Source organism: Solanum lycopersicum, chromosome 8 (assembly GCF_036512215.1).
Source record: "Solanum lycopersicum chromosome 8, SLM_r2.1".
In the NCBI taxonomy this organism is placed as follows: Eukaryota; Viridiplantae; Streptophyta; class Magnoliopsida; order Solanales; family Solanaceae; genus Solanum; species Solanum lycopersicum.
This window is the reverse complement of record NC_090807.1, coordinates 13,891,890-13,919,863: the sequence shown is the minus strand read 5'-3', so window position 1 is coordinate 13,919,863 and position 27,974 is coordinate 13,891,890. Positions and strand designations below refer to the sequence as shown.

Here is a 27,974-nt window from a genome sequence, read left to right as displayed (position 1 = left end):
TTCTGCTTTAATCGGCATAACACTTTTGCCCACTATAGGACGTTTGCAACCGGTTCCTTATGATATGAACCTTTTCCAAAGTCCTATAAACCAATAAGGCTCACCCACTTCAAACCATCCAATAGGAGATCTACACTTCCTACCATACAAGGCTTCATAGGGAGCCATGTAAATGGATGAATGAAAACTATTATTATAAGAAAACTCCACCAAAGGAAAATTTTTATCCCAATTTACATTGAAATCAATAATACAAGTCCTAAGAATATCTTCAAGGGTTTGAATAATATGCTCTGCTTGACAATCCATTTGGGGATGAAAAGCAGTACTCAACTTTACCTTGGTACCCAACCCTTTTTTGAATGACCTCCAAAACCTAGATGTGAACTGTGCACCCCGATACAATATGATTGATAGTGGAATACCATGGCGCTACACAATCTCATAAATGAAGATCCTAGCATAATCTTCCGCCGAATAATTAGACTTGACTAGAATAAAGCAAGCGGACTTAGTCAACCTATCCACAACCACCCATATAAAATCATATGACCTTTGAGTCTAAGGTAAACCCACTACAAAGTCCATATTGATGCCTTCCCCCTTTCAAGTAGGAATTTGGATCCTTGTAGTAAGGCATCCGGCTTTTGATGTTCGGCCTTTACTTGTTGTGAATTTGGACACTTAGCGACGAACTCCGTTATGTCCCTCTTCATACCTTCCCACTACATTTCCCTAAGATCATGGTACATTTTTGTCGAACTCGAATGAATTGAGTAGCAGGACCCATGGGCTTATTCTAAGATTCGGTTCCTCAACCCATCTACCTTGGGAACACATAATCTCCCTTGGAACCGTATAATACCATCCCCCAGGGATAATGCCTCATTAAGCTTGCTAATGACCGTTTCCTTAAACTCCATCAATGATTCTTCAAGGTGTTTCTTGGACTTCACCTCAACTACCATTAATGACTCTGAGTTATCATGGACCATGAAACCGCCATCTGAATAATCTTCTAAATTTACCTCTAACCTAGCCAACCAATGTACATCCCTCACTAGGTCATTCTTGGCTTCATCAATGTGAGATACACTACCCACAATCATACGACTTAGGGCATCTACAATCACATTAGCCTTGTCGAGGTATAGGACACTCATGTCATAATCTTTCAGCAATTCTAACACTTTCTTTGCCGGAGATTCAACTCCTTTTGTGTAAACACATATTAGAGACTCTTATGGTTGGTAAAGACGTCAATATGTAAATCATACAAGTAATACCTCCATATTTTCAAGGAAAACACCATGACCGTTAATTCAAGGTCATAATTGAGATGATTTCTCTCATGTACCTTAAGTTGCTTAGAATCATAGTCTATTACCTTCTCAAGTTGCATAAGCGCACACCCTAAACCCATACTAGATGCATCACAATACAGAACAAACCCCCTTGTACCCTCCGGTAAGGTCAACACTGGAGCGGAAGTAATATTATCTTTCCATAATTGGAAACTTTTCTCATATGCCTCTGATTACTCAAATTTCTTACTCTTTTGGGTCAAAGTAATCAAGGGAGATGCAATGGATGCAAAACAATCCACGAACCTCTGATATAACCCGCTATACCCAAGAAACTTCTAATATCAGTTGGAGTCAAAGGTCCAAACCAATTTTTTACCGCCTCCATTTTCCTTGGATCAACCTTAACTCCTTCACTAAAAATGATATAACCAAGAAATGTCACAGAATTCAACCAAAACACACACTTACTTGTTCTTAAAGGGTTTACAATACCACTCTGAAATGATCCATATGATCACCCTCATTCTTCGAATATACCAAGATGTCGTCAGTTAAGACAATGACAAATGAATCTAGGTAATTTTGAAAAACTCTATTCATTAGGTCTATAAACGTACCTGGAGCACTAGGTAGACAAAAATACATTACTTAGAACTCATAATGATAATATCTAGTTCTTGAATGCCATTTTTGGTATATCCTCACCTCTCACCCTATGTTGGTGATACCCCGATCTCAAGTCAATTTCGAGAAGTAGCTCGCCCCTTGGAGTTGATCAATCAAGTCATCAATACGAGGAGAGGATACTTATTCTTAATGGTGACCTTGTTGAGTTGGCGGTAGTAAATTCACATTCTCATGGACCTACCCTTTTTCTTCACAAAAAACCTGAAGAATCCCATGGAGAAATATTAGGTCTTAAGAAGCCTTTGTCTAGTAAATATTAAAGTTGAGCCTTCAACTCTTTCAATTCGGCTGGAGCCATCCAATAAAGAAGAATTAAAATGGGATACATTTAGTGTAGCAAATCAATATCAAAATCAATTTCCCGTTCGGGAGGAATATCGAAAAGGTCATTCTAAAAAACCTCTAAAAATTCACTCACTACGGGGACTGACTCAATGGGAGAAATTTTGAAGTCTAAATCTTGGACTTTTACTATGTGATATAGACAACCCTTTGAGATCATTTTGCATGCATTTAGACTATAGATAATACGACCTCTAGGAATAGAATTTCACCCTTTCCACTCAATAACGGGTTCATTTGGAAAGTTATTCCTCATGACTCTTGTCCAACAATATATGGAGGCAAAACATGCATGCAACCAATCCATACCCATATAATATCAAAGTCAAACATATAAATTTCTACTAGGTCAACATAAGAAACTCTATTGGGCAACATTATAGGACAATTTTTATATACCCTCTTTGCAAGAACCGACTCACCCACCGGAGTAGACACTATAAAAAGTTTATGCAAAATATCATCTAAGATATCAAACTTTTTGGCTACTAGGGGATTAACAAAGGATAAAGTAGCGTTGTGATCAACTAAAACATATACATCAGTAGAGAAGACTTTCAACATACCGGTCACCACGTCGTGAGAAGTCTCTTGCTCACCCCTAGAGCGGAGAGCGTAGAAGAGATTCTTCTTTGGAGATTCATTTCAACCACTTGCTTGAGCCTAACCACTACCCTTGTCTTGACCCCTCATATTTGGGCAATTGCTAACCTTGTGCCCACTTTTACCACAACCAAAATAATTGTCCGTCACCTTAAGAGAATTACCATAGTGCTTCTTGTTACACTTTCCACAAGTTGGCTTCTCGGTTGGTAAATTAATACCCCTTCCCTTCTTGAATTTAGGGTTAGACGCCATATCACCACTAGCCTTTGGGAACTTGTAATAAACATGACTTGAAACCCGCTTCTTAAACCTAGGCTTGTCTTGTATCTCAAGCATATTCTTTCAAGAACCTCCATAAAAATATCTTGCCCTCTTAGCATCCTTACTTTTCCTCCTAGAGTTTGCCTTCTACACATACTTGTCATGAACCATAAGACGAGAAGTGTTCATATTGTCATGTAGCATAGCAAATGACACTCCTCTTGCAAATAATCCGACACCCCCGTCACAAAGCAACTCATTTCATCTCCTGGATTGAAAACCCAAGAAGGAGCATATTTCGAAAACTTAGTTAATTTCAAAGAGTAATCATGAACACTCATACTTCTAGGGCGAAGGTTGATGAAGTCCACTACTTTAGCCTCCCTCATCTCCCCAGGAAAGATTTAATCAAGAAAAGCCTTCTTAAAGATCTCCCAAGTCAAGGGACCAACTCTCAAATGCCTATTATCTCTCCATTGTAAAAACCATGCTTTGGCCACATCTTTGAGTTGAAAAGTTGCCAACTCGACCTTCTCACTCGTGGACAACCCCATAGCCAAAAGTATCTTATAGACTTCATCGATAAATTCTTGGGGTTCTTCCTCAACCTTAGACCCGTAGAAGGTAGGAGGGTTCATTCGAGTGAAATCTTATAGATGGGAAGACGTACTAGTAACTTGTTGATGAGGACAAGGTACAATCTCCCGATTGGCTTGGGCCGTCATAGCTTGGGCATGAACCATGGTGGCTTGAAGCAATTGACTGAGGGCAGCCCTTATATCCTCATTCGTCAATGGGGGGGGGGGGATTGACTGGATCTTGCTCCATATTAGCATCTTCTTCAAGTAGAGGAACTTGTTCTCTACGGGGAGGAGCTCCTGCATTGGCAATTTTTTCTTCAAGTCTCCGAGACGCATTCCTTCGAGTGATCATTCTTCCTATAAGCACAATAATAGGATTATATGCAAAATTGCACCATAAGTATACTCTAATGGCAAGATATAGGATTTCCAAGAAAGAGAGTGATTCTTAGGCGTCACATAGGTTCCTATTAAAAAGTGTGACACGCTTCATAATGATGAATACAAATCTACATAAACGTGGTTGAGAGAGAGACATTGATACCATGTTTTTGCAGTGAGGGAGCCCGGAGCTATTGAATTATTTTATAACCCAAGGAGAAGGATAGGACTCTTTACCAGTATCATAACCTCTCGATGGGAAATGGAACTTAGATCACGATGTGAACCTACTTATGAGTGGAATTTCGTTGACAAGCAAATTCCCCAGAAAAAACAACAAACTAGTCAAAGGACAGCCTGCCTTATTCTTCTCCCGTTCGGGACCCTTATTTTCTCGGAGATAGCCTGGTACGTCCAAGTTTACCCCCCAGATGTAACCGGCGTCGTCGTCCTCTTAAGAACTAAGACTAGCCTCTTAGTCTCATGTCATTACATACATAGGTTGAAATTGCAGAAAAATTAAAAGTTTTCATTACATCTACTTGGAGGTTTACATAGACATCTACATACACATAATATAGTCGTATCGAATATACATACACCCTTTGTATAGAAACGTTACATAGACTTTTACTTTTATTGCACATACATATATATAAGATATAAAGAGAGTCTCAAAGATTGGCTCATCTCATTGATATACCGTGGTTTCACAGTATTATTAATACTTTTTCCTTAACTTTAGTGTGTCCAAAAGACTTGTTGTTCTATTTTTTATATAAGTTTCTCTTTATTTGCAGGAAATCTGTCTAAAAGATGAATGCGGAGGTTTTTGAGCAAGAAATACATAAAAGTACCACCTACAGAGCTTGTAAGGGTCTGTCATGCTCGTGACGGTTTGTAGGTGGCATCGTAGTGCAGCTACTGAAGGAAGATGGGGAAGTCTGACCAAGTGTGGGGTTACGGAAAGCGTGAAGGACCATCGTAGCCATGATGGTCTGTCCTGCTGGTTCAACATGAATATCAGAGAAGTAATCCCAGTACCCAAATACCAAGAGTTCAAGTGTTTTGGAACGGAGACCCTCGACAGACTGTTGTGCCTGTGAACATCCGTCATACCTGCCGTCGAGGGTGATGAAGATAGCAGCAGAAGAAATTGCACAAGTATGGGATGACATTGTCCATGACGGTCCATCGTGACCACGACGATCCGTCGCGAGGTATGTCGATCCAGCCTTGTTTTTACAGATTTCCTGTAAATACAATCCTTATTTAATTAGGTTTTATTTTTGTATAAATAGTTTGGAAAACCTCATTTTGAGGTTAAACTCTTAATTATTTTTTAGACCCTTTGTGAGACTCTTGAATATTTTGAGACTCTTGTAATTGATTGTTGGTGATTTTTGTTGATTAATCAAGCAAACTTTCGAATTTTACTCTTTCTCATTGAAGTAAGTACATGAATTTTTATTACATATATTTGAATATTGTGTTATGACTATGGGTAACTAAACTCTATAACTAGGGTTGTGGGAACCATTGGTGAATAATGAGGTAAAACCTAACTCAAATAACAATTCTAGAATAGTGTCTTGCATGTATTGAGAACTATTTTGCATAGAAGTCGTTTTAACGGATGGCCAACGTTAGAACTCGCCTTAATGCTACTTGCCAGACCAAGGAGGTAGATAATAGGAAAAGAATCATCAACATAGATATAGTGTAAACTATATAATAGGCTAGTATTGATTGGTACGAGGTAATAACATAGTCAAATATCGAATACAATGCTTCATATGAGGTAAAGATAAGGGTTAGTATAGAAACACACGTAGCCGGACCAAGGTACGGAGTGAAATTTTCTAGATGACGGACCAAGAATTTAGAAATACATAACTTATCACGATGCATGCAAGATACTAGGAAAGAATTGTTATAGTTAGAATTATCAAGTTATGAACCTGTGGGGAACACGTAAACCCTAGTTACTTTTATTAACTAATTAAACTCCAACATTTGAAGCTGTTAGTTGTCTCTTTTAATTTCACTAGTTATTTTCATTTATTTAGAAATAGAAAACCCCCCTTTTATCATTTTTGCTTTCTAAGGAAGTAATTGACTTAACAATAGTAATAATAGATTGAAGTTAAGTCTAAACTATTTTCCTCGTGGGAACGATCCCAAACTCATTAGTTGGGTTATTTACTTGACACAACCACTTTACTTCTTATTTGAGAAGTAAGTTTGAGCGTATCAAATTTGGTGTTGTTGCCGGGGAAAGTACCTTTTAGATTAACATAAACTTATTAGTATAGTTTAGTTGATATTTTCTTGATTTTACCTTGTTTTATTGTTTTTGATTCTTACAGAACCATCCTCCTTGTATTCAAAATACACGGAGAGGAAGAGATCCCTTAATTCCCTACGATCACGAATTAGAGCGTACACTACGCAACATGAATAGAAACTTGGGAATTAATGATGATGATCCAAACCAGAAAAACCCAGATCCGGTTGATGTTCATGGTCAATTGTTACCCGATGCTGCGAGTGAAACCAACAGAGGGGACAAAATCCCGCTTCACAGCCCCACGAATACTACAGAGGCTATGACAATATAGCAGACTCCGATGGGCCACTTGTCTTGCCTCCTCTACCACTAGGCCACACCTTTGTGGTAACTAGTAGCCTGATGCAAATGCTCATTGCAAAGGTATGTTTTCAGGGCTACCTTCTGACTATCCACATGCCCATATAGCTAACGTTAGGGCAGTGTGTAAAAGTTGTGTAGGAAGGTCTTACTTGGACTTGGATGTAATAGGTCTAAGAGTGTTTCCTCTCTCACTGCCGGGAGAGGCTGCTATATGGTTCATTGAGTTCCCTTACAACTCAATTTTTAATTGGAATCAACTAAGGAACATTTTCTTAGCACGCTACTACCCGGTCTCCAAGAAACTAAACCACATAGACAGAGTGAACAACTTTGTGGCACTACAAGTAGAGTCAACTAGTAGTACTTGGGATAGATTCACCTCATTTTTTAGAAGCGTCCCAAATCACCGTATAGATGATAAGTCACTAAAGGAATACTTCTACCAGGGAAAGATGATAATAATAAAGCGGTGCTGGACACTATAGCAGGTGGATCTTATGGGGACTGTCCTTATGCTGAGATTGCTGAAAAATTAGAGTAAATCTCCCAGAATAATACAGCTTGGAGTACTAGGAAGTCAGATACCGGGAGAAATACCTTCGCAGTGCAGTCCACTAACAACCCAACCACAGATGAGATTCTGGAAAAAATGGCTCAGATGAGAACTGAGCTTGGGTTGGTACTAAAACATGTCACTGGGGGTGCAGAAAAGATAAATGCAGTCAACTACTTGTTGAAACCACTGCCACAAAATGATGAGTGCTATTATAAGGAGGATTCCTATGCGGTAAATGAGCAGACCGGGGGTTTGCGACCGATTACCCATGGCTCTAATCAAGAGAATTAGCGCCAAGGTCAAGAGAACCAAGGTCGAAACTATGGTAACTATAACTTTGTGGGTCATTATATCCGAGATGGAAACTACAACCGTGACAACAACTTCAACAGGGGTAACTATGGTATTGAAATGATAGGAATGGGCCCTATGTTCCTCCTCAAAATCGTGAAGTTACTCCTAGGGATGGTGGAGGTAGTATGCCGCGAGTTGAGGATATGTTGCATAAAATGATGAGGAGGTTCGATGCTAGTGATGAGCACAATAAAGAGTTGAGGGATGATTTAGCAAGTATTGGGAAAAAATTCGTTACACATATATCGAATAAGCAACTTGAGTTACAATTGGCCCAATTATCTGCGACTATGAACACACGGCAACCAGGCACTCTTCCTAGCAACAGTGTCCAAAATCTGAAAAAATGGTGGATATTGTATGGCAATCACTACTCGCGGGGGCAAGCAAATGATTGACCCACCTATGTCGTCTAATGAGAAAAAGGTGACAAAAGATATTGGTAAAGTGGTATATGTTAATGGTGAAGTGGAGGATAACACTGTAAAAGATGTTGAATTTCCTAAAAAGGTCACTCCTATGCCTAGGCCACCACCCCCATTTCCTCAAAGATTAGTGAAAAAGACCGAGGATTGTAAATATCGGCGTTTTATAACAATGTTGAAGCAACTCTCTATCAATTTCCCTTTTGTAGAAGCTTTAAAAGAAATGCCCGGTTACACCAAGTTTATGAAAGATCTGGTTACAAAGAAAAGATCGGCCACTTTTAAGGGAGGATTATAGAGTGCAGCATTGTAGTGCTATTGCTACAAGATATCTGGTACAAAAAAAAAAGATCAAGGTGCGTTCACTATTCCTTGTACAATCGGGCTATTACATTTTGTGAAAGCATTATGTGATCTGGGAGCAAGCATAAATCTCATGCCCCTCTCGATTTACAAGAAGTTTGATTTGGGTGATCCAAAGCCCACTATGATGCGGCTATTGATGGCTGATCGAACAGTAAAAAGGCCTATAGGGATACTCCACAATGTGCTAGTAAAAGTGGAGTCGTTCATATTTCCTGCAGATTTTGTTATTATTGATTGTGAAGTCAATTTTGAAGTGAACATTATTCTTGGGAGGTCATTCCTTGCTACGGGAAGAGCCTTAGAAGATATGGAAGGGGAAGATGAAATTTCGGTTGAACAATGAGGAAGTGACCTTTAACATTTGTAGGTCCATGAGGCAGAGTGGCGAGCTCCAATTGGTATCTGCTATATCCTACAGCATTGGTGAGGCATCTGAGATACCAATAGAAGAACGTCTAGGTGTGAAATCATTAGCGGCATTGATAATGAATTTTGATAGCGATTGCATTGAAGAGTATGAGTCATCAGTGGCGGCTCTTGATCGAGGTGATGTTATGCTTAAACCGAAGAAATATAAGTTAGATATGAAGTATCGCGATTCCCCACCTGCGAAACCATCTATAGACGAGGTTCCAAAGTTGGAACTTAAAGCTCTCCCACCTCATATCAGGTATGAATTATTAGTAAATGGTGATACATTGCCGGTAATCATTGCATCAGACCTGAATGAAAAACAAGTTGACAGTTTGATGAAAGTGCTAAAAAGGTTCAAAACAGCTATTGGGTGGACTATTGAAGATATTATTGGGATCCCTCCTGGTATTTGCTCTCATAAAATCCAACTCATGCCTGATCATAAGCCAAGTATTGGGAAACAGAGACGCTTAAATCCACCTATTCAAGAGGTCGTAAAGAAGGAAATCATTAAGTGGTTGGATGCCGGAGTAATCTATCTGATCGCTGATAGTAGTTGGGTATGCCCTGTTCAGTGTGTACCTATGAAAGAGGGAATGATTGTGGTCCCCAATGAAAAAAATGAACTTGTTCCAATGACACCGGTTACTAGATGGAGGGTGTGTATGGATAACCGAAAATTAAATGCATGGACTAAAAAAGACCACTTTCCTATGCGCTTCATGGATCAGATTTTGCATAGACTTGCCGAAAAAAGGTGGTACTATTTTCTTGATGGATATTCGGGGTATAATCAGATTTCTATTGCACCAGAAGATCAAGAGAAAAACACTTTCACTTGTCCATATGGGACTTTTGCGTTCAAAAGAATGCCATTTGGGTTGTGCAATGCACCTATCACATTTCAGAGATGTATGATGTCGAAATATTCCGACATGGTTGAAAATACTATAGAAGTTTTTATGGATGATTTTTCCGTAGTTGGTTATTCATTCGAGCGATGTTTGAACAATTTATCTGAGGTCCTTAAGAGATGTGAAGACTGTAATTTAGTACTAAATTGGGGAAAATGCTATTTCGTGGTGAAAGAAGGTATTGTTTTGGGTCATCGCATTTTAGAAAAGGTCATAGAGGTTGATCGAGCTAAAGTCGAGGTAATAGAGAGACTTCCCCCACCTATCTCTGTGAAAGGTGAGAGAAGCTTTCTTGGGAATGCAGGTTTTTATAGGAGATTCATCAAAGACTTTTCAAAGATTGTACATCCATTTGTGCAAACTGCTGGAGAAAGATTGTATATTTTGTTTTGATGAATCCTGTCTTAAAGCATTCGGCGAGCTAAAAGAAAAATTGGTGTCTGCACCTATCATTATTTCTCCAGATTAGAACAGTTCATTTGAGGTGATGTACGATGCTAGTGGGATTGCTCTAGGTGTAGTATTGGGACAAACAAAGAACAAAATCCTTCACCCCATTTACTATGCTAGTAAAGCCCTAAATAAATCTCAGAACAACTACACAGTGACTAAGAAAGAACTCCTTGCAGTAGTCTTTTCTTTTGAAAAATTTCGCTCTTATTAGCTAGTACTAGAGTTATAGTGCATACTGACCACTCATCATTGACATATTTGATGGCAAAGAAGGATGCGAAACCTAGGTTGATTCGTTGGGTATTATTGCTACAAGAATTTGACTTTGAAGTGATGGATAGAAAAGGAACTGAAAATCAAGTTGTTGATCACTTGTCCCGTATAGAGGATGAAGCTATGAGAGAGTTAGGGGATAAGGTTGACATTGATGATACTTTCCCCGATGAGCATGTATTGGCTGCTTCACAAGACTTGATTCCTTGGTTCGCAGATTTTGCGAACTATCTGGCTAGGGATATTGTTCCATCGGACTTGCCCTTCCATCAAAGAAAAAAGTTCATGTACGATGTGAAGAAGTTCTTTTGGGATGAACCATACTTATATAGGATTTGTGCCGACGGGCTTATTCGGTGTTGTGTGCCAGAATGTGAGATGTTGAGCGTGTTAGAAGCATGCCATTTCTTGCCCGTTGGTGGACATCACAGCGGTCTCCAAACCACTCATAAGATATTACAATGTGTTTACTATTGACCAACTCTTCATCAAGATGCTCATGAGTTTGCTAAAGCATGTGATTGATGCCAACGAGATGGCCGCATTTCAAGAAATCAAGAACTCCCGCTAAGCCCCATTCTTATGATTGAGTTATTTGATGTTTGGGGTATTGACTTTATGGTCCCTTTTGTGAGTTCTCATGGAATGAATTACATTCTAGTAGCGGTTGATCATATATATAAATGGGTCGAAGCCATCTCCCTCGCAAACAATGAAGGGAAGAGTGTCACTGCATTCTTAAAAAAGAATATATTCTCTCGTTTTGGCACCCAAAGGGCAATTATAAGTGATAGGGGCTCCCACTTCTGCAACAGATTATTCAAGGAGTTATTGGAGAAATATGGGGTTCTCCATAATGTTGTCACTCCTTACCACCCTCAAACTAGTGGGCAAGTTGAAGTGTCGAATCGGGAGATCAAACAGATATTATAAAAAAACAGTGACCGCTAGTAGAACGGATTGGTCAAGGAGGCTTGATGATGCTCTCTGGGCCTACCGGACAGCGTATAAGACTCCCATAGGTATGTCCCCACACCAACTTGTATATGAGAAAGCTTTTCATCTTCTGATTGAGTTAGAGCATATAGCCATGTGGGCTATGAAGAAGTTTAAAACGGATTGGAGCGAAGCTGCAGAACAACGGTTAACTAGGTTGAATGAACTCGATGAATTTCGCCTGAAAGCTTACGAAAGATCAGATCTCTACAAAGAAAAGATGAAGAAGTACCATGACCAAAAAATTGAAAAACGAGAGTTCATGGTTGGTGATTTGGTGTTTTTATTCAATTCTAGGTTGCGCTTATTTCCGCGCAAGCTCAAGTCTAAATGGACTGGTCCTTACTTGGTTACCCAACTATAATGTCATGGAGTAGTTGAGTTGGAAACTAAGGAGGGTGTGCGGTTCAAGGTGAATGGACAACACATATAAACTCTACTTCGGGCATGCTGAATCGGCGAATGAAGTGATCGAGGCATACCATATTGATGAAGTCTGAGTAATCAAGTGTCCTTAGTGATGCCGCGACGTTAAATCAATCGCTTGTTGGCAGGCAACTCAATACTTATAGTTTTTCTATCTAGTAATGGTAGCATTTTCTACTAATGGGTTTTAAATTTGCAGGCACATCACCAGGAAATTCTGCAAAAAATCACTCTGCAGCAGTCACTAACGGATACATCGACGGACCGTTGTGACTGTGATGGACCATCGCACGAATCCGTCGTGCCAGGTATTTCTATCTGTTATTTTCAAACTAGGGCACACACGACGGAACCAACGACGAACCGTCAACACTCACACGGATCATCATCGGGGAATCATCGCGTCATTAATGAAGCGTTCCCGACCTGACCCGGCTGGGTTTTTATAAAAAAAATCAATATTTAAAACCCCCACCCCTTCATTTCACCCAATTCCTTAACTCTTTCTCCCATTTCCCTCCCTTTTCAACTTCCAAAGATCATAACCCCTCTCTCTTACAACCGATCAATTTCCCCAAATTCTCCAAATTCCTAAAATTCATTATCTACAAATCAGATATGTCATTTTGGGTCTCTACTTGATCACCAAGTACCTTTATCCCTTATTTTTCTCAAATTCTCAGGTATGTATCTCTAATTTCTACTCATTTATATTGCATTTTTGTTTAACAATTAGTATTAGCCTAGTTCTTCTTGATAGGTCATTCTTTAATAAAATTCTGTCTGACCTAGTTTGAAAATCCTCAAAAATGCCGTGTTAAAACTCTAGAAATAGGTGCTTTAAAATTGCTAGTTTACTAGGTATTTGGGTTAGACAAATGTAGGTTAAAAGACTACCAATTTTATTTGGGTCATAGAGGATGAATGGGGCATCCTCGTTTCTGTCACTGAGTTACAGAATGAGACCCCGATGACAGACCGTTGTATCCATGATGAACCGTCATTGGGTCTGTTCCAACAGCCCTAACACCCCATTGTCCAATTTTATCCAAGTGTCCACCAGCGGCCACATGCGACGGATCGTCATTCACACGATGGTCCGTCCTGCACAACTGTTCTGGTATTCAGAGACCCTACTCCTAAAGGTCTCTCACTTTTTATAAGTGTCCTCCTGATATACCGTGGTTTCACGGTATTATTAATACTTTTTCCTTAAGTTTAGTGTGTCCAAAAGCCTTTTTGTGCTAATTTTTAATTAAGTTTCTCCTTCTTTGCAGAAAATCTGTCAAAAAATAAATGCAGAGGTTTTTGAGCGAAGAAATGCAGAAGAGACCACCAACAGAGCTTGTGGCGGTCCATCATGCTCGTGATGGTCCGTAGGTAGCAGCGTAGTGCAGCTGTTGAAGGAAGATGGGGAAGTCTGACCAAGTGTGGGGTTACGGAAAGTGTAACGGACCGTCGTGTCCATGACGATCCGTCCTGCAGGTTCGTCATGAAGTTCAGAGAAGTAGTCCCAGTACCCATATTCCAAGATTTCAAGTATTTTGGAACGGAGACCCTCGACGGACTGTTGTGCCTGTGACGATCCGTCATACCTACCGTTGAGGGTAATGAAGATAGCATCAGAAGAAATTACATCAAGTATTGGACGACGAAGTCCATGACGCTCCATCGTGAACACAACGATCTGTCGCGATGTCCATCGATCCAAAGATGAATGTGGAGGTTTTTGAGCTACGAAATGCAAAAGAGACCACTTACGGAGCTTGTGACGGTCCTTCATGCTCGTGAGAGTCCGTAGGTGGCAGCATAGTGCAGATGCTGAAGGAAGATGGGAAAGTCAGACCAAGTGTGGGGTTACGGAAAGCGTGATGGACCGTCCTCTCCATGACGGTCCATCTTGCAGGTTCGTCACGAAGTTCAGAGAAGTAGACCCAGTACCCATATTCCAAGAGTTCAAGTATTTTGGAATGGAGACCCTCGACGGACTGTTGTGCCTGTGATGATCCGTCATACCTGTCGTCGAGGGTAATGATGAGAGCAGCAGAAGAAATTGCATCACGTATGGGACGACGGAGTCCATGACAGTCCGTTGTGACCACGACGATCCATCACGATGTCCGTCGATCCAGCCGCATTTTGACAGATTTCCAGCAAATAGAGTCCTTGTTTAATTAGGTTTTTATTTTTTCTATAAATAGTTCAAAAAACTTCATTTTGGGGGTTAGACTCTAGATTATTTGGTTAGGCCCTTGATTATTGTAAGAATCTTTGTTCTTCAATTAATTTCAGTGATTGATTATTGGTGATTTATGTTTATTAATCAAGCGAACTTTCAGATTTTACTCTTTCTCATAGAAGTAAGTGCATGAATTCTTATATCATGTATTTGAATATTGTGATTATGATTATGGGTAGCTAAACTCCATAACCAGGGTTGTGGGAACCATAGGCAAATAATGAGGTAAAACCTAACTAAAATAACAATTCTACAACAGTCTTGCATGTATTGATAATTCTTTCGCTTAGAAGTCTTTTAAACGGATGGCCAACGCTAGAACTCGCCTTACTGCTACTTGCCGGACCAAGGAGGTAGATAATAGGAAAAAAATTATCAACATAGATTTAGTGTATACTATCTAATAGGCTAGTATTGATTGGTACGAGGTAATAACTTAGTCAAATATCGAATATGATGCTTAATATGAGGTAAAGATAAGGGTTAGGATAGCAACACACGTAGCCGGACCAAGGTGCGGAGTGAAATTTTCTAAATGCTGGACCAAGGATTTAGAAATACATAACTTATCACTTTACATGCAAGATACTAGGAAAGAATTGTTATAGTTATACTTATCAAGTTATGAACCTGTGGGGAACACGTAAACCCTAGTTACTTTGATTAATTGATTAAACTCCAACATTCGAAGTTGTTAGTTGTCTCCTTTTATTTCGTTAGTTATTTTCATTTATTTAGGAATAGAACCCCCCCCCCCTTTTTATCATTTTTGCTTTCCATGGAAATAATTTACTAAACAATAGTTATAATGGATTGAAGTTAAGGCTAAACTATTTTCCTCGTGGGAACGATCTCAACTTCACTAGTTGGGTTATTTACTTGACACGACCGCTTTACTTCTTATTTGAGAAGTAAGTTTGAGTGTATCAAATTTTGGCATCGCTGCCGGTGAAAGTAGCTTTTATATTAATTTAAACTTATTACTGTAGTTTAGTTGATGTTTTCTTGATTTTACTTTGTTTTATTATTTTTGATTCTTGGAGAACCATCTTCCTTGTATGACAAATACACAAAGAGGAAGAGAACCCTTGTTTACCTATGATCACAAATTAGAGCGTACACTACGCAACATGAATCGAAACTTGGGAATCAATGATGATGATCCAAACAAGAACATCCCAGCTCCGGTTGATGTTCATGGTTAGTTGTTACCCGATGCCCCGGGTGAACAACAATAGAGGGGAAAAAATCCCGCTCCACGGCCCCAAGCATACTACAGAGTCTATAATAACATAACCGACTCCGATGGGCCACTTGTCTCTCCTCCTCTACCACCAGCCCACACCTTGGTGGTAACTAGTAGCCTGATGAAAATGCTTACTGGCAGAGGTTTGTTTTCAGGGCTACCTTTTGAGGATCCACATGCCCATATCGCTAAGGTAAGGGCAGTGTGTAAAAGCTGTGTAGGAAGGCCTCACTTGGACTTGGATGTAATAGGGCTTAGAGTGTTTCCTCTTTCACTGACGGGAGAGGCTGCTATATGGTTCACAGAGCTCCCATACAACTCAATTTTCACTTGGAACCAACTAAAGGATATTTTCTTAGAACGCTACTATCCGGTCTCCAAGAAACTAAAACACAATGACAGAGTGAACAACTTTGTGGCACTTCCAGGAGAGTCAGTTAGTAGTTCATGGGATTGATTCACCTCGTTCTTGTGAAGTGTCCCAAATCACCGTATCGATGATGAGTCACTGAAGGAATACTTATATCGGGGACAGGATGATAATGATAATAAAGCGGTGTTGGACACTATTGTAGGTGGATCTTGTGGGAAATGTCCTTATGCTGAGATTGCTGAAAAAATAGATAAAATCTCCTGAAATAATAAAGCTTGGAGTACTAGGAAGTCAGATACCAGGAGAAATACCTTCACAGTGCAGTCCAGTCACAATCCAGCCACAGATGAGATTCGTGAAGAAATGGCTCAGATGATAACTGAGCTTGGGTTGGTACTAAAATATATCACTGGGGTGCAGAAAAGATAAATGCAGTTAACTACTTGCCTAAACCACCACCACCTAATGATGAATGCTATTATGCGGAGGACTCATATGCAGTAAATAAGCAAACGGGGGGTTTCCAACCGAGCGCCCAAGGACCAAATCAGGATAATTGGCGCCAGGGTCAAGGGAATCAAGATCGGATATATGGTAACTATAACTGTGAGGGTCAATATGGCTGAGATGGAAACTACAACCACGACAACAACTTCAACAGGGGTAACTACGGTAACAGAAGTGATAGGAATGGGCCCTATGTCCCTCCTCAAAATCGTGAAGTCACTCCTATGGATGGTGGAGATAGTATGGTGCGAGTTGAGGATATGTTGCACAAAATGATGAGGAGGTTCGATGCTAGTGATGAGCACATAAAAGAGTTAAGCTGTGATTTAGCAAGTATTGGCAAAAAGTCGATACACATGTAGTATCGATTAAGCAGATCGAGTTGCAAATGGCCCAAATATCTGTGACTGTGAACACACGACAACCGGTCACTCTTCCGAGCAACACTGTCCAATATCAGAAAAATGATGCACACTGTATCGCAATCACTACTTGGGGTGGTAAGCAAACCATTGACCCACCTATGCCATCTAATGAGGAAAAGGTGAGAAAGCATGATGATAAGGTGGTAAAGGGTAGTGGTGAAGCAGAAGAGAGCACTGGAAAAGATGCAGAAGTCCCTATGAAGGTAATTCCCATGCCTAGAACACCACCACCCTTCACTCAGAGATCAGTGAAAAAGACCGAGGATGGTAAATATTGGCGTTTTATAACAATGCTGAAGAAGCTTTCTATCAATGTCCCTTTTGTAGAAGCTTTAGAACAAATGCCCGATTATGCTAAGTTTATGAAAGATCTTATTACAAAGAAAAGATCGGTTACTTTCGAGGATGATGATACACTGCAGCATTGTAGTGCTATTGCTTCAAGATCTCTCGTACAAAAGAAAGAAGATTCAGGTGCGTTCACTATTCCTTGTACAGTCGGTCATTACATTTTGCGAAAGCATTATGTGATCTGGGGGCAAGCATAAATGTCATGCCCCTCTCGATTTACAAGAAGTTGGGTTTGGGTGACCCAAAACTCTCTGTGATGCGGCTACTGATGGCTGATCGAACGGTGAAAAGGCCTATAGGGATACTCCATGATGTGCTATAAAAGTGGAGTCATTCATATTTCTGGCAGATTTTATTATTCTTGATTGTGAAGTCGATTTTAAAGTGCCTATTATTATTGGGAGACCATTCCTTGCTACAGGTAGAGCTTTAGTTGATATGGAAAAGGGGCAGATGAAATTTCAGTTGAAAAATGAAGAAGCGACCTTCAACATTTGTTGGTTCATGAGGCAGAGTGGTGAGCTCCAATCGATATCCGCCATATCCCACAAAGAAAAGATGAACAAGGAGAATGAATAAACAAGTAAAAAACAAGAGTTTATGGTTGGGGATTTGGTGCTTTTATACAGTTCTGGGTTGCCTTGTCTTTCGGGCAAGCTCAAGTCCAAATGGACTGGCCCTTACTTTATTACCCAAGTATTCCTCATGGAGCAGTTGAGTTAAAAACCAAGGAGGGAGTGCAGTTTAAGGTTAATAGAGAACGAATAAAACTCTATTTTGGGCATACTGCATCGGTGAATGAAGTGATAGAGGCATACCATCTTGATGAAGGCTGAGTAATCAAGTGTCCTCAGCCATGCCGCTACGTTAAATTAGGCGCTTTTTGGGAGGCAACCCAATGCTTATAGTTTTTTTCTTTCTAGTAATGGTAGCATTTTCTACTAATGGGTTTTAAATTTGCATGCACATCACCAAGAAATTCTGCAGAAAATCACTCTGTAACAGTCACCAACGTACACATGCGATGGACCGTCGTTCCCACTACGGTCCGTCCTGCACAACCATTCTAGTTGTTAGAGACCCTATTCATAAGGGTCTCTCACGTTATCTAAGTGTACTCCAATGGACATCTACGACGAACCGTCATACTATCGACGGTCCGTCCTACATAAATGTCATAAAGGTCAGAGACCCCTCTCCTAAGGGTCTCCACATTTTTTAAAGCGTCCCACGACGGACATCGACGACGGACCGTCATAATCACAACGGTCCGTCCTGATTGTCGGCACTTTGCACCCAAGGTTTGCTTCACCTACCACTCTAGTATTTCAATTTTTTTATGCATTGGGGACAATTGCATGTCTTTTTGTTGGGGGTGGGGTAAATGGAAAGTGAGAGCTAGGGTGAAGTCTGTGTAGCCCAATTCACTATCCTCTTTTAGGGTTTTCTTTCCTGTGTTCTTTTTCCCCAAGAGACTAATTACTTTTCTGTTGAACCGGCACGTCTATATCTTGTGTATATTATTTTATTCTGGAGCATGATGGCTAAAATTATATCTTGATAAAATGAAAAATGATGCATGACTAGGCATAGTAATTGATAAATGTGTGGCTCTAAGCATGACATAGAAGTACACCACTTCATGACCCTAAGTCTAAAATTCGAACTAGGTGTCTGATAATCTTGTAGAGTGATGAGATGTCAAGTGAGTGTGAGGAACATTTAAATAGTCCACTATATGTACTGAGCTAGAACTTGCCTTGTTAGTCCTGCTAAAAGTAAGTTGTAATAGACAATTAGGAAAGGATCAGAGGCCCTTATTCAATATAGCCCATTTTTAGCCTAAATTAAAGAAAACCAAATAAAATTTATTCTTGTTTGATCCAAATGATTTGAGCTTAAATAAGACCTTTCTTTTTCACCCAAACTGATCTTTTCTGGGATTAATGTGTTGGCCCTGGTCCCTCCTTGGACATGTGCACCTCAGCTTATGCAAAAATCATAAATTGAGGGTGGATAATGCACTAAACAACCTTTTTATGGCCCTGACCGAACTTTGGGTATTGTGTATTTTGACTTATGGCAATGCCATGAGTTGAGGGTGGCTATTATGAGGAATTCTCTGGAAAGTGGGGTTGAAAGAACAAAGAGAGAGAAAGAAAAAAAGTAAAGTGAATCAAGAATAAGTTTTAAAAAAATCACAAGAAATACAAGCAAGAAAAGAAGAAAGCCACTTATACAAATGAAGAAAAAAGGAAAAATAGCAAGGTGAAAGAATATGGGAAATAGGGAAAAATAAAATGATAGAAAATGGTATGTTTAGCCGATATGTCATGAGAGCAAAAAGTCACTAAAGTATACCTAAATATACCCTACCTGACCCTGAGCCTATGTTACAAGCTAAGAAAGTCCTATCGTGATCCTAAGGGTTGTATAGCGAACTTAAAGCAGTGAAAATAAAGGCAAGCTTATGGCAATAGGTATGAATGAGTGTGAATTTGTTCTGAGAGTGAGTGTTGAAAAGTAATCCTTATACTTAAACTAAAATCATTGTGTGAAAAATGAGGATTTTGTTTTGAAGTGAGGACACTGGTTGCATTACCATAAATATTAGCACCTCGGTGAGAGATTGAAGAGGATAGGTGTTAGTGCATGGTGAGTCTGTGTCATGGTCTGATTCCACATAATTCAAGCCTAATAGTGATAGCATGCATAAATATGATGAGATTAATCGGGATTCATAGCCAAATGATTGCAAAGGATAAAACATGGATACTATTGTACAAAGATTGTGTATTTAGTCATAGTGTGTCGCTTGAGGACAAACAACGAATTTAAGTTGAGGATGTTGATATACCGTGGTTTCACGGTATGATTAATACTTCTTCTTTAAGTTAAGTGTGTCCAAAATACTTTTTGTGCTAATTTTTATATAAGTTTATCCTTATTTGCAGGAAATATGTCCAAAGATGAATGCGGAAGTTTTTGAGTGAAGAAATGCAGAAGAGACCACCTACGGAGCTTGTGATGGTCCGTCATGCTCGTGACAGTCCGTAGGTGGCAGCGTAGTGCAGCTGCTGAAGGAAGATGGGGAAGTCTGACCAAGTGTGGGGTTACGGAAAGCGTGATAGGCCATCGTCTCAATGACGGTCCGTCCTGCATGTTCGTAATAAAGTTCAGAGAAGTAGCCCCAGTACCCATATTCGAAGAGTTCAAGTATTTTGGAAGGGAGACCCTCGACGGACTGTTGGGCCTGTGACGATCCGTCATACCTGCCGTTGAGGGTAATGATTAGAGCAGCAGAAGAAATTGCATCATGTATGGGACGACGGAGTCCATGATAGTCCGTTGTGACCACGACGATCCGTCACGATGTCCGTCGATCCAGCCGCATTTTGACAGATTTCCAGCAAATAGAGTCCTTGTTTAATAAGGCTTTTATTTTTTCTATAAATTGTTCAAAAATCTTCGTTTTTAGGGTTAGACTCTGGATTATTTGGTGAGGCCCTTGATTATTGTTAGAATCTTTGTTCTTTAATTAATTTCAGTGATTGATTGTAGGTGATTTTTATTGATTAATCAAGCGAACTTTCGGATTTTACTCTTTCTCATTGAAGTAAGTGCATGAATTCTTATATCATATATTTGAATATTGTGATTATGACTATGGGTAACTAAACTCCATAACTAGGGTTGTGGGAACCATAGGCAAATAATGAGGTAAAACCTAACTAAAATAACAATTCTAGAACAGTGTCTTGGATGTATTCATAATTCTTTCGCTCAGAAGTCTTTTAAACGGATGGCCAACGTTAGAACTCGCCTTAATGCTACTTGCCGGACCAAGGAGGTAGATAATAGGAATAGAATTATCAATATAGATTTAGTGTATACTATCTAATAGGCTAGTATTGATTCGTACGAGGTAATAACTTAGTCAAATATCAAATATGATGCTTAATATGAGGTAAAGAAAAGGGTTAGGATAGCAACACACATAGCCGGACCAAGGTGCGAGGTGAAATTTTCTAGATGCCGGAACAAGGATTTAGAAATACATAGCTTATCACTTTACATCCAAGATACGAGTAAAGAATTATTATAGTTAGACTTATCAAGTTATGAACCTGTGGGGAACACGTAAACCCTAGTTACTTTGATTAATTGATTAAACTCCAACATTCGAAGCTGTAAGTTGTCTCCTTTTACTTCGCTAGTTATTTTTATTTATTTAGGAATAGAAACCCCCCTTTTTATCATTTTTGCTTTCCAAGGAAGTAATTGACTGAACAATAGTAATAATAGATTAAAGTTAAGTCTAAACTATTTTCCTCGTGGGAACGATCTCAACCTCACTAGTTGGGTTATTTACTTGACACGACCGCTTTACTTCTTATTTGAGAAGTAAGTTTGAGCGTATCATCTCGAACGGACACATGCGACAGACTGTCATTCCCACGACGGTCCCACCTGCACAACCATTCTGTTTGTCAGAGACCCTGCTCCTAAGGGTCTCTTACTTTTTCTAAAGTGTCCTCTAATGGACAGATGCGACGGGCCGTCATTCCCATGACGGTCCGTCCTGCACAACCGTTCTGGCTGTCAAATACCCTGTTCCTAAGGGTCTCTCTATTTTTCTAAGTGTCCTTCAACGGACACATGCGACAGACCGTCATACCCACGATGATCCGTCCTGCATAACCGTTATGACGGTCAGAGACCCCTCTCTTAAGGGTCTCCATACTTTTTCCAAGTGTCCTCTTAAAGACAACTAGGACGGACCGTCATAACGGTTATGAAACCCTGACAGTCCGTCCTGCATGACCGTTATGATGGTCAGAGACCCCTCTCCTAAGGGTCTCCATATTTTTTTCAAGTGTCCTCTGACGGACCGCCGTACCTATGACGGTCCATTCTGCATATACCGTCATACATGTTAGAGACTCTCCTTCAAGGCTCTCAATATAAACATAGTCTAAGTAAGACACGACGGACCCCATGACGGTCTGTTGTACTCATAACGAGCCGTCACCTGGTCCATTGTGTTTCACTGTAACTATAGAAATGTCATTACATCTTAACTCTTTTATTTATTTTGTGTGGTTTTGCTAGTCTTGTCTGCTCCTCTTAGTAACAATATTGATTCTTTACAGGTACTATTTATTATTTCACCAAAACAAGATAAAGTCTACGCACGCGGACAATCGAAGTCTGTCGCCCCGTCTGCCTGCCGTGTCATTGGCTCTGATGATGAGCATGACCCCGAGTACATGCCCCCAGGCACCTCCACCTTATCCCGAGCTTCACGTGCTACCAAAGCAACACCAAAAAGGTGGCGTCCGACGTAGTCATTGCCTCCCAGTCTGATGAGGAGCGTACACTGACCGTCACACCTTCAGGGTCAGCTACTAATAAAGAAGGAGCGTCTGGCTCCTTAGGAGTTTCGTGGTCAGAGGAAGCCTCCAGATTTGCTGAGGTTCCCGCACCCACCACCGCTTCAAAGTCTACCTCGTCTGATGAGGCTGACAGTTCGAAATCCACGCCTGATTCATCGACTCGTTCTCTCACCCTGGTTACCGACCAGCCCAACCGGTGGTGTGTCGATGGGTAGTATCAAGTAAATTCGATGCAAAGTTTTTGAATGACAAAGGATTCATGACTCGGACACTTACATTGGAGCGGCGGGTCCTTACAGGAAGTCTTTTGACGATGCCAGAGATCTACAATCTCTTCACCAGATATCGATTGGAGTGGACAGCGTGTCCGTTAGGACTTTATAGTGAAGAGTTGGTCTGAGAGTTCTACGCCTCATACATAGTGACTCTCTGATCACAGGTTAATAGGTGGGCTGCCCCCGCCAAACAGGCCCACTGGAGCAGGTCTGACTACGTGGCATTCAGGTTGATATCTCCCTGCCTGCCATCTGCCGGTATCTATACGGCAAGAATGTTGATGCTAATCGGACCCCTCTCACTGCCTAGTTTTACTACCGATGGTAGATTGTCAAAGATGGCCAATTCCTGTGTGAGCCATCTCTGAGAGAGACCACCAAGAGGTGGATGGCCCTACACTTGTCCATTGATGGAGAGGGTGCTGACTGGGTAACCAAGCCAAAGGGAGCCATCAAGAAGGCTAACATTACCTTCACAACGAAGTTTTTGTGCTTGATTGTGCGCCACTACCTTTCTCCCACAGCCGCTGATAGTAGTCACATGGGATCGAGCACTATTGATGGCCCGGGTTTGAGGTAGAGTTTGCTTGGCTACTACAGGCGGTCATGCACGAGAGGGATTTTAAGGTCACAACTACTTACCCTTTCACGTGCATGATATTTTCTCTATGCAGGTCTGCAGGTGTGCCTATATGACATGTTGATCAGCTCAAGACCCTGCTGGGCACTGATGATATCGGCCTCATCAAATATGAGGCCAATAATTTGGCTCCACGCGGAGAGCCCAGTCCAGAGTTACCTCCACTTGGTGATAATCTAGATGATACGGTAGCACATGCCCATACGGCTACGTAGGTGGCTTCCACTGACACTACCCCAGTCGATTCTATCCCGGGTAGTAGCACTACCCCGAGCTCCTCCGACTCATCCCCTTTACCCGTTCTGGTCCCGCTTGCTAGGGTCCAAAAATTAAAGGCACAAATGGCTACACTTCTGCATCATATTATTAGCTATGGCTGCAGAGGTCTATTGCAGAGGCAGAAGAGCGCTTGGAGTGGAGAATGGTCTTGCACACAGAGCGGAAGATCGCTGAGGTTCATCAGCGCTTGGACACTTTTGAGTTACGGGTGCTAGACCGTCTATCACCTCAGGTGGATGTGTCGACCCTTTAGGCTGTAGTCGACAGTCTTCGTGCAGATATTAATATGATCTTAGAGGCTAGGGTGCCTGAGTCTAAGGACCCTTCTGCAGAGCCTGCTGAAGACACAGTGATGGTGGACCTATTTGCCACATCAGATATTCCACCACCTCCCCCGCGAGAGAATGCCAAGAGGCGTAGGGTCCTAGATTAGGATGAAGCTCGAGCACGGAAGAAGGAGCGCCGTGAGATGGAGGCTGCGAGGAGAGCCTTGCTTGCTGATGAGGAGAAGCGTCAGCTGAGAGTAGTAGAGTTAGCTGTTGGGGCGTCTAGCTCCAGAAATGTGGAGATAGCGGGAGGATCTTCTGATAGTGTTGTTGATGCTGAGGACAATATTGAGGGTGTCCATACTACAAAGGTAGTGGGTTCTGGGAACCGGACCTACCAGCTTGCTGATCGTCGGTGCTTTGCGCCCCAGGTTTGCTTCACCTACCACTCTAGTATTTCAATTTTTTTATGCATTGGGGACAATTGCATGTCTTTTTGTTAGGGGTGGGGTAAATGAAAAGTGAGTGCTTGGGTGAAGTCTGGGTAGCCCAATTCAAATATCCTCTTTTGGTATTTTCTTGCCTGTGTTCTTTTTCCCCAAGAGACTAATTACTTTTTCTTTTAAACCGGCATGTCTATATCTTGTGTACATAGTTTAATTCTGAAGCATGATGGATAAAATGATATCTTGATCAAATGGAAAATGATACATGACTAGTCATAGTAATTGATAAATGTGTGGCTCTAAGAATGACGTAGAGGTACACCACTGCATGACCCTAAGTCTAAAATTTGAATTAGGTGTCTGATAATCTGGTAGAGTAATGATATGTGAAGTGAGTGTGAGGATGATTTTGATAGTCCACTATTTGTACTGATCTAGAACTTGCTTGGTTAGTCCTGCTAAAAGTAAGTTGTAATAGACAATTAGGAAAGGATCATAGGCCCTTATTCAATGTAGCCCATTTTTAGCCTAAATAAAAGAAAACCAAATTAAATTTATCCTTCTTTGATCCAAATGATTTGAGATGAAACTAGACCTTTCTTTCTCACCCTAACTGATCTTTGCTGAGAATAATGTGTTGGCCCTGGTCCCTCCTTCGACATGTGCACCTCAGCTTATGCCAAAAGCATAAGTTGAGGGTGGCTAATGCAATCAACAATCCTTTTTATGGCTCTGACCCAACTTTGGGTGTTGTGTACTTTGAATTATGGCAAAGCCATGAGTTGAGGGTGGCTATTATGAGGATTACTCTGGAAAGTGGGGTTGAAAGAACAAAGAGAGAGAAAGAACAGAAGTGAAGTGACTCAAGAATTAGTTGAAAGAAAAGAAAAGAAAAAAAATATACAAGAAAGACAAGCAACAAAAAAAAGAGAGTCACTTACATAAATGAAGAAAAAGGGGAAAATAGCGAGGTGAAAGAATATGAGAAACTGGGCAAAATAAAATGATAGAAAAGGGTATGTTTAGTCGATATGTAAAGGAGGGCAAAAAGTCACTAAAGTATACCTAAATATAGCCTACCTGACCCTGACCCTATGTTACAAGCTAAGAAAGTCCTATCGTGATCCTAAGAGTTGTATAGAGAACTTAAAGCAGTGAAAATAAGAGCAAGCTTATCGCAATATGTATGAATGAGAGTGAATTTGTTCAGAGAGTGAGTATTGAAAAGTAATCCTTATACTCAAACTGAAATCATTGTGTGAAAAATGAGGATTTTGTTTTGAAGTGAGGAAACTAGTTGCAATACTGGAAATATTAGCACCTCGGTGAGAAATTGAAGAGGATAGGTGTTAGCACTGGTGAGTTTGTGTCAAGGTGTCATTCCACATAATTCAATCCTAATAGTGATAACATGCATAAATATGATGAGATTGATCGGGATTGATAGCCAAATGATTGCGAAAGATAAAACATGGATACTATTGTACAAAGATTTTGTATTGAGTCATACTGTGTCGCATAAGGACAAACAACGAATTTAAGTTGAGGGTGTTGATATACCGTGGTTTCACAGTATTATTAAAACTTTTTCCTTAAGTTTAGTGTGTCCAAAAGCCTTTTTGTGCTAATTTAATTAAGTTTCTTCTTCTTTGCAAAAAATCTGTCAAAAAATGAATGCTGAGGTTTTTGAGCGAAGAAATGCAGAAGAGATCACCAAAAGAGCTTGTGACGGTCCATCATGCTCGTGACGGTCCGTAGTTAGCAGCGTAGTGCAGCTGCTAAAGGAAGATGGGGAAGTCTGACCAAGTGTGGGGTTACGGAAAGCGTGACAGACCGTCGTAGCCATGACGGTCCGTCCTGCTGGTTCTAATGAAGATCAGAGAAGTAGTCCCAATACCCAAATTCCAAGAGTTCAAGTGCTTTGAAATGGAGACCCTTGACGGACCGTTGTGCCTGTGAAGATCCGTCATACCTGCCGTCGAGGGTAATGAAGAGAGCAGCAGAAAAAATTGCACAAGTATGGGACGACACAGTCCATGACGGTCCATCGTGACCACGACGATCCATCGCGAGGTCTTTCGATCCAACCGCGTTTTCACAGATTTCTAGCAAATACAGTCCTTATTTAATAAGATTTTATTTTTTTATAAATAGTTCAGAAACCTAGTTTTTGAGGTTATACTCTAGATTATTTGGTTAGACTCTTGATTATTTTTTAGACCCTTTGTGAGACTCTTGAATATTTTGAGACTTTTGTAATTGATTGTTGGTGATTTTTGTTGATTAATCAAGTAAACTTTCAGATTTTACTCATTCTCATTAAAGTAAGTACATGAATTGTTATACCATATATTTGAATATTAGAATTATGACTATGGGTAACTAAACTCCATAACTAGGGTTATGGGAACCATTGTCGAATAATGAGGTAAAACCTAACTAAAATAGCAATTCAAGAATAGTGTCTTGCATGTATTGATAATTCTTTCGCTTAGAAGTCTTTTTAACGGATGGACAACGTTAGAACTCATCTTAATGCTACTTGCCATACCAAGGAGGTAGATAATAGGAAAAGAATTATCAACATATATTTAGTGTATACTATCTAATAGGCTCGTATTGATTGGTACGAGGTAATAACTTAGTCAAATATCGAATACAATTCTTAATATGAGGTGAAGATAAGGGTTAGTATAGCAACACACGTAGCCGGACCAAGGTGCGGAGTGAAATTTTCTAGATGCAGCACCAAGGATTTAGAAATACATAACTTATCACTTTGCATGCAAGATACTAGGAAAGAATTGTTATAGTTAGAATTATCAAGTTATGAACCTGTGGGAAACACGTAAACCCTAGTTACTTTTATTAACTAATTAAACTCCAACATTTGAAGCTGTTAGTTGTCTCCTTTAATTTCATTAGTTATTTTCATTTATTTAGAAATAGAAACCCCCCCCCCTTTATTATTTTTTCTTTCCAAGGAAGTAATTGACTGAACAATAGAAATAATAGATTGAAGTTAAGTCTAAACTATTTTCCTCGTGCGAACGATCCCAACCTCATTAGTTGGGTTATTCACTTGACATGACCGCTTTACTTCTTATTTGAGAAGTAAGTTTGAGTGTATCAGTCATACAATCTACACTATCATAGCGATTTGGGCATAGACCTACATCAAATGTAAAGAAGCCACGTATAGGCTTATTAAAGTCGTACTCAAATTAAAGTGGAATGAACATAAAAGTCTTAGAAAAATGAAGCAACTTCATAAGAAAGATATCGGAATCGCCCTCGGAAAGTGAGGAACTACCCACTCGGATCATAGAGAATATCCAAGCCTTCTTCAAGTCATCTCAAATGGGACTTCAAAGACAAGAACCTAAAATGTTTGGGGAAAAGGAAGAAAATGGGGTGAGCACTCCACATGTACTAAGTATGAGACCATATGCACATATAAGAACAAAACATGCTAAAAAGGGATACTTAGCCAAAACATTCCATTTTATCCTTTTAAAAGTCTCATGCATAATCAA

The 27,974-nt window shown here is 40.2% G+C and overlaps 1 protein-coding gene across 1 annotated transcript; it reads left to right on the top strand.

Annotated features, from left to right (window-relative positions):
- The first annotated feature begins 11,414 nt into the window (after window positions 1–11,414).
- LOC138337820 (uncharacterized) lies at window positions 11,415–11,933 on the top strand. The gene has a single exon (XM_069288248.1). It carries the CDS (start codon window positions 11,415–11,417, stop codon window positions 11,931–11,933), a length of 519 nt encoding a protein of 172 aa, XP_069144349.1.
- Window positions 11,934–27,974: the final 16,041 nt, after the last annotated feature.

What these genes read in the sequence shown, in the direction of transcription:
- LOC138337820 (XM_069288248.1), top strand. Translation starts at nt 11,415, where the DNA reads ATGGGGTTCTCCATAATGTTGTCACTCCTTACCACCCTCAAACTAGTG.